This window comes from Phaenicophaeus curvirostris, chromosome 30 (genome assembly GCF_032191515.1).
Source record: "Phaenicophaeus curvirostris isolate KB17595 chromosome 30, BPBGC_Pcur_1.0, whole genome shotgun sequence".
NCBI lineage: Eukaryota > Metazoa > Chordata > Aves > Cuculiformes > Cuculidae > Phaenicophaeus > Phaenicophaeus curvirostris.
Window position 1 is genome coordinate 3,893,035 of NC_091421.1, and position 6,594 is coordinate 3,899,628.

The window sequence follows — 6,594 nt, forward strand, 5'->3', positions numbered from 1 at the left end:
CTGTGCTCCTCAGCTCCCCGAGGAAGTCCCATCATTGGGAATAGCAAAGCCAAAGCATAGATGTCTTCCCTTTTACTCCAGAGTAAGAACGCTTGGATTGGTACTTCTACTTGTTCCTGGGCACTTCCACAGTTTTCCAGAGGATGGTACCTGATGGAAGTGAGGTCCCCCTTTGCTGCACTGCTCCTCTAAGGAGAACAGCTGTTCCCATGGGGCAGTACAGGCATTTGTCTTGCTAACATCACGGCACATCAGGAGAGTCCCTGCCCCAGATCAACCACTGATGGACAACATCTAGTCGAGAACATTGGCCTGCAGGAGAAGAGGAGGACACGGGAGGTCTGACCTACAGCTCCCAAGAGACACACGGCTGGTGGACAGGTTTGGAGCTGGGATGCTTCTAAACCATCCCCTCATCCTTCCTCACACTTCAGTTTTCAACTAAGTCCCAGCAGGCTGTATGCACCCACTTCTCCCTCATAAAAACAAAAGTGCTTTATGAACATTTTTCATAATCAATACAATTTGCTGTTGCTTTCCAAAAGACTTGACCAGCATCATAGTGAGAAATTGAGGTCAGTTCACCAAGTTCACCATCTGTAGCAGAAAGTATTAGTGTACAGTGACTGCATTGGCAACCTCTGCTGAACTGCGTGGAATTTACAGCATATATTTAATTTGGAGGTTTGTCTCTTTTCCCATAAGGCTTTTTAAATAGGTATCTAACATAGGTATCTGCATATACAGTACTTTGCTGGAAGTGCTTAGGCATTTATAATGAAATAACAATAAAATGCATTTACTTCATTTGGTGTACTAACTATTTCATTATGAATAATTGAGTATGTATTGTAATTTGTGTTTATAAAAACACTAGGAGTTTCCACAAAAGGTTTGTTCATTAGTTACAGCACATTATCAGCAGGTATAAACAGGGAATTCTGAATACACTCCCTGTGTGCGGTAAAGAGAAGGAACAAGGTTAAGATACCTTGGCAGGGCTTCTTCTGGAAAAAATTATGTTGGTTTATTAAAGTCATAATTCATGCTGTGAATTTGTATCAGCACAGCTCTTCAGACACACTAGCTCTTGAGCAAAACTAAAATGCCCCTTGCCATGAACTCAGTGCCGTGTGCACAAACATTTGTGCGCATCAGCATTAGATTAGTTCTGGCCACTTCAGGGGCCAGAAAGAGCGCGGCGAAGGGGAGGCGGCCAAGGGCAGAGCAGCGAAGGGGAGCAGGCGAGAAAGAGCGCGGCGAAGGGGAGCGCAACGAAGGGGAGCAGGCAACGAAGAGCGCGTGAAGAGAAGCAGGCGAGGAAGAGCACGGCAAAGGGCAGCGCGGCAAAGGGCAGCACAGCGAGAAAGAGCACGTGAAGGGGAGCAGGTGAGAAAGAGCACGGCGAAGGGGAGCGCAGCAAAGGGGAGATGGAGAAGGGGAGATGGAGAAGGGGAGATGGAGAAGGGGAGATGGAGAAGGGGAGATGGAGAAGGGGAGATGGAGAAGGGGAGATGGAGAAGGGGAGATGGAGAAGGGGAGATGGAGAAGGGGAGGCGGCGAAATGGAGCACGGCGAAGGGGAGCGCAGGAAAGGGGAGCAGGCGAGGAAGTGCGCGGCGAAGGGGAGCAGGCGAGGAAGAGCGCGCAAAGATCAGTACGGTGAAGGGGAGGCGGCGAAGGGGAGCGCGGCGAAGGGGAGGCGGCAAGGTAGACTGCATGAAGAGGAGCGTGGCAAAGAGGAGCACACAAAGAAATGCGCGGCGAAGGGGAGGCAGCGAAGGGGAGCGCGGCGCAGGGCAGCGCGACGAAGAGCGCGCGAAGAAGAGCAGGCGAGGAAGAGCACGCGAAGAGGACCAGGCGAGGAAGAGCGCGGCGAAGGGCAGCGTGGCGAAAGGCAGCATAGTGAAGGACAGCGCGGCTAAGGGGAGCAGGTGAGGAAGAGCACGGCGAAGAAGAGCAGGCGAGGAAGAGCATGGCGAAGGGGAGCAGGCGAGGAAGAGCGTGCGAAGGGGAGCGCGGCGAAAGGGAGAAGGTAAAGGGGAGCGAGGCGAAGGGGAGCGGGCGACGAAGAGCGCGCGAATAGGAGCAATCGATGAAGAGCGCGGCGAAGCACAGCGCGGCGAAGGGGAGCAGACGAGGAAGAGGATGCAAAGCGGAGCAGGCGAGGAAGAGCACAGCGAAGGGCAGCGCAGCGAAGGGGAACATGTGAGGAAGAGCATGCGAAGAGCAGTAAGGCGAAGGGGAGCGCAGCAAAGGGGAGCAGGCGAGGAAGAGCGCGCGAAGAGGAGCAGGTGAGGAAGAGCGCAGCAAAGGGGAGCAGGCGAGGAAGAGCACGCAAAGAGGAGAAGGTGAGGAAGAGCGCGGCGAAGGGGAGGCGGCGAGGAAGAGCGCGTGAAGAGGAGCAGGCGAGGAAGTGCGTGGCGAAGGGGAGCAGGTGAGGAAGAGCACGCGAAGAGGAGCAGGTGAGGAAGACCGCGGCGAAGGGGAGGCAGCGAGGAAGAGCGCGCGAAGAGCAGTATGGCGAAGGGGAGACAGCGAAGGGGAGTGTGGCGAAGGGGAGTGCGACGAAAGGGAGCAGGCGAGGAAGAGCGCGCGAAGGGGAGCAGGCGAGGAAGAGCGCGTGAAGGGGAGCAGGCGAGGAAGAGCGCGCAAAGAGCAGTACAGGAAAGGGGAGGCAGTGAAGGGCAGCACGGCAAAAGGGAGGTGGCGAAGTGGAGCACGGCTAAGGGGAGCGCGGCGAAGGGGAGGTGGCAAAGGGGAGGCGGTGAAGGGGAGGCGGTGAAGGGGAGGTGGCGAAGGGGAGGCAGCAAGGAAGAGTGCACGAAGAGGAGCGCGGCAAAGAGGAGCACGCGAATGGGAGGCGGCGAAGGGGAGCGCAGCGAAGGGAAGCAGGCGAGGAAGAGCGCGGCGAAAGGCAGCACGGAGAAGGGCAGCACGGCGAAGGGGAGCAGGCGAGGAAGAGTGCGCAAAGAGTAGTACGGCGAAGGGCAGCGCAGCGAAGGGGAGGCGCCAAAGGGGAGGTGGCGAAGGGCAGCATGGCGAAGGGGAGGCGCCGAAGGGGAGCGCGGCGAAGGGGAGCAGGCGACGAAGAGCGCGTGAGGAGGAGCAGGTGAAAAATAGCGCAGAAAGAGGAGCAGGTGAGGAAGAGCGCGGCGAAGGGGAGCAGGCGAGGAAGAGGGCGGCGAAGAGCAGTACGGCAAAGGGGAGCGCGGTGAAGGGGAGCTGGCGAGGAAGAGCGCGTGAAGAGGAGCAGGTGAGGAAGAGCGCGGCGAAGGGGAGCAGGCGAGAAAGAGCACGCAAAGAGGAGCAGGTGAGGAAGAGCGCGGCGAAGGGGAGGCGGCGAGGAAGAGCGCACGAAGAGGAGCAGGCAAGGAAGAGCGTGGCGAAGGGCAGCATGGAGAAGGGCAGCACAGCGAAGGGGAGCAGGCGAGGAAGAGTGCGCGAAGAGTAGTACGGTGAAGGGCAGCGCAGCGAAGGGGAGGCGCCGAAGGGGAGGCGCCAAAGGGGAGGTGGCGAAGGGCAGCATGGCGAAGGGGAGGCGCCGAAGGGGAGTGCAGCGAAGGGGTGTGCGGCGAAGGAGAGCAGGGAAGGAAGAGCGCGAGAAGAGCAGTACGGCGAAGGGGAGCGCAGCGAAAGGGAGGCGGCGAAGGGGAGCCTGGCGAAGGGGAGCGCAGCGAAGGTGAGCAGGCAACAAAGAGCACGTGAAGGGAAGCAGGCGACGAAGAGCACGGCGAAGGGCAGTGTGGCGAAGGGCAGCGTGGCGAAGGGAAGCAGGTAGGCGAGGATGAGTGCACAAAGAGCAGTACAGCAAAGGGGAGCGCGGCGAAGGGGAGCAGGCGAGGAAGAGCAGTACGGCAAAGCGGAGCGCAGTGAAGGGGAGCAGGTGAGGAAAAGCGCGTGACGAGGAGCAGATGAGGAACTGCACGGCGAAGAGCAGTACGGCGAAGGGCAGCGCGGCGAAGAGGAGCAGGCGAGGAAGAGGGCACGAAGAGCAGTACGGCGAAGGGGAGCGCGGCGAAGGGGAGCAGGTGAGTAAGAGCAGTACGGCGAAGGGGAGCGCGACGAAGGGGAGACGGCGAAGGGGACCACAGCGAAGGGGAGCACGGCGAAGGGGAACAGGCAAGGAAGAGCGCGGCGAAGGGCAGCGCGTCGAAGGGGAGCAGGCAAGGAAGACCGTGTGAAGGGGAGCAGGCGAGGAAGAGCACAGCGAAGAGGAGCAGGCAATGATGAGCGCAGCGAAGGGCAGCGCGGCGAAGTGCAGCGTGGCAAAGGGGAGCAGGCGAGGAAGAGCGCGCAAAGGGGAGCAGGCGAGAAAGAGGGCTGCGAAGGGGAGCGTGGCAAAGGGGAGGCGGCGAAGGGGAGCATGGAAAAGAGGAGCGCGGCGAGGAAGAGCACGCGAAGGGGAGCGTGGTGAAGGGGAGCGCAGCAAAGGGGAGCGCAGCGAAGGGGAGCAGGCGATGAAGAGCGCGCGAAGAGGAGCAGGCGAGGAAGAGCGTGGCAGAGAAGGCGAGTGCGGTGAAGGGGAGCCACCGGCGAAGGGGAGCAGGCGGCGAAGAGTGCACGAAGAGAAGCAGGCAAGGAAGAGCGCGGCGAAGGGCAGCGCGGTAAAGGGCAGCGCGATGAGAAAGAGCATGCGAAGGGGAGCAGGTGAGAAAGAGCGAGGCAAAGGGGAGTGCGGTGAAGGGGAGGTGGAGAAGGGGAGGTGGAGAAGGGGAGGCGGCGAAGGGGAGCGCAGCGAAGAGAAGAAGGCAAGAAAGAGCGTGTGAAGAGGAGCAGGTGAAGAAGAGCGCAGAAAGAGGAGCAGGTGAGGAAGAGCGTGGTGAAGGGGAGCAGGCGAGGAGGAGCGCGGCAAAGAGCAGTACAGCAAAGGGGAGGCGGCGAAGGGGAGGTGGCGAAGGGGAGGCAGCAAGGAAGACCGCACAAAGAGGAGCTCGGCAAAGAGGAGCACGCGAAGAAGAGCGCGGCGAAGGGGAGCGCGGCGAAGAGCGCGCAAAGAGGAGCAGGCGAGGAAGAGCACGTGAAGAGCAGTACGGCAAAGGGGAGGCGGCGAAGGGCAGCGCGGCGAAAGGGAGGTGGCGAAGTGGAGCACGGCTAAGGGGAGTGCGGCGAAGGGCAGCGCAGCGAAGGGCAGCGCGGAGAAGGGCAGCGTGGTGAAGGGGAGCAGATAAGGAAGAGCGTGCAAAGGGGAGCAGGTGAGGAAGAGCACGCAAAGAGCAGTACGGTGAACGGCACCACGGCGAAGGGGAGCGCGGTGAAGGGGAGGCAGCGAGGAAGAATGCGCAAAGAGCAGTAAGGTGAAGGGGAGGCAGCGAAGGGGAGCACGGCGAAGGGGAGCGCAGTGAAGGGGAGCAGGCGAAGAAGAGCGCACGAAGAGGAGCAAGCGACGAAGGGGAGGTGGCGAAAGGGGAGCATGGTGAAGGGGAGTACAGCGAAAGGGAGTAGGCGAGGAAGAGCGCGCGAATATAGTACGGCGAAGGGGAGCACGGCGAAGTGGAGCAGGCGAGGAAGAGCGCACGAAGAGGAGCAGGTGACGAAGAGTGCGGTGAAAAGGAGCAGGCGAGGAAGAGCGCACGAAAGGGAGCACGGCGAAGGGGAGGCGGCGAAGGGGAGCGCAGCGAACAGGAGCATGGCGAAGGGGAGCAGGCAACGAAGAGAGCGCGAAGGGGAGCAGGCAAGGAAGAGCGCAGCGAAGGGGAGCAGGTGAGGAAGAGCGCGGCAAAGGGGAGCAGGCGACGAAGAGCGCGCGAAGAGCAGTGCGGCGAAGGGGAGCGCAGCGGAGCGCAGCGAAGAGCGCGCAAAGAGGAGCAGGCGAGGAAGAGAGTGGCGAAGGCCAGCGCGGCGAAGGGGAGCAGGCGAGGAAGAGCACGCGAAGAGCAGTACGGCGAAGGGGAGGCAGCGAAGGGGAGCAGGCGAGGAAGAGTGCGCGAAGAGCAGTACGGCGAAGGGGAGGCAGCGAAGGGGAGCAGGCGAGGAAGAGTGCGCGAAGAGCAGTACGGCGAAGAGGAGCACAGTGAAGGGGAGGCGGCGAAGGGCAGCACGGCAAAGGAGAACAGGCGAGGAAGAGCACAGCGAAGGGGAGCAGGCAAGGAAGAGCACAGCGAAGGGGAGCAGGCGAGGAAGAGCACACGAAGGGGAGCAGGCGAGGAAGAACACGCAAAGAGCAGTACGGCAAAGGGGAGGCGGCAAAGGGCAGCGCGGCGAAGGGGAGGCAGTGAAGGGGAGGCTGCAAGGAAGAGCGCATGAAGAGGAGCGCGGCAAAGAGGAGCACGCGAAGAAGAGCACGGTGAAAGGGAGGCGGCGAAGGGAAGCGCGGCGCAGGGGAGCGCGGTGAAGAGCGGTGAAGAGCAGCAGGCGAGGAAGAGCGCGGCGAAGGGGAGCAGGCGAAGAAGAGCACGCGAAGAGCACTACGGCGAAAGGCAACACGGCGAAGGGGAGGCGGCAAAGGGGAGGTGGCGAAGGACAGGCGCGGAAGGGGAGGTGGCGAGAAAGAGCGCGCGAAGAGAAGTACAGCGAAGGGGAGGGGGCAAAGGGGAGCGTGGCGAAGGGGAGTGCGGTGAAAGGGAGTAGGCGAGGAAGAGTGCGCAAATGTAGT

The 6,594-nt window shown here is 61.1% G+C and overlaps 1 protein-coding gene across 1 annotated transcript; it reads right to left on the reverse strand.

The window, feature by feature from the left end:
* Window positions 1-294: 294 nt before the first annotated feature.
* LOC138732361 (uncharacterized) lies at window positions 295-4,635 on the reverse strand. The gene is made up of 5 exons (XM_069878946.1): window positions 3,809-4,635; window positions 3,358-3,657; window positions 2,665-3,224; window positions 1,661-1,920; window positions 295-312 (listed from the first exon to the last, which is right to left on the reverse strand). The coding sequence occupies exons 1-5, from the start codon at window positions 4,633-4,635 to the stop codon at window positions 295-297; spliced, it is 1,965 nt and encodes a 654-aa protein (XP_069735047.1).
* Between the last annotated feature and the right edge of the window lie 1,959 nt (window positions 4,636-6,594).

Coding starts and splice junctions, on each gene's coding strand:
- LOC138732361 (XM_069878946.1), bottom strand. CDS start 4,635: ATGCTCTTTCTCATCGCGCTGCCCTTTACCGCGCTGCCCTTCGCCGCG. Junction 3,225..3,357: donor TTCCTTGCCTGCTCCTCTTC/GTGCGCTCTTCC, acceptor CTTCCTCGCCAG/CTCCCCTTCACCGCGCTCCC. Junction 1,921..2,664: donor TTCACTGCCTCCCCTTTCCT/GTACTGCTCTTT, acceptor TGCTCCCCTTAG/CCGCGCTGTCCTTCACTATG.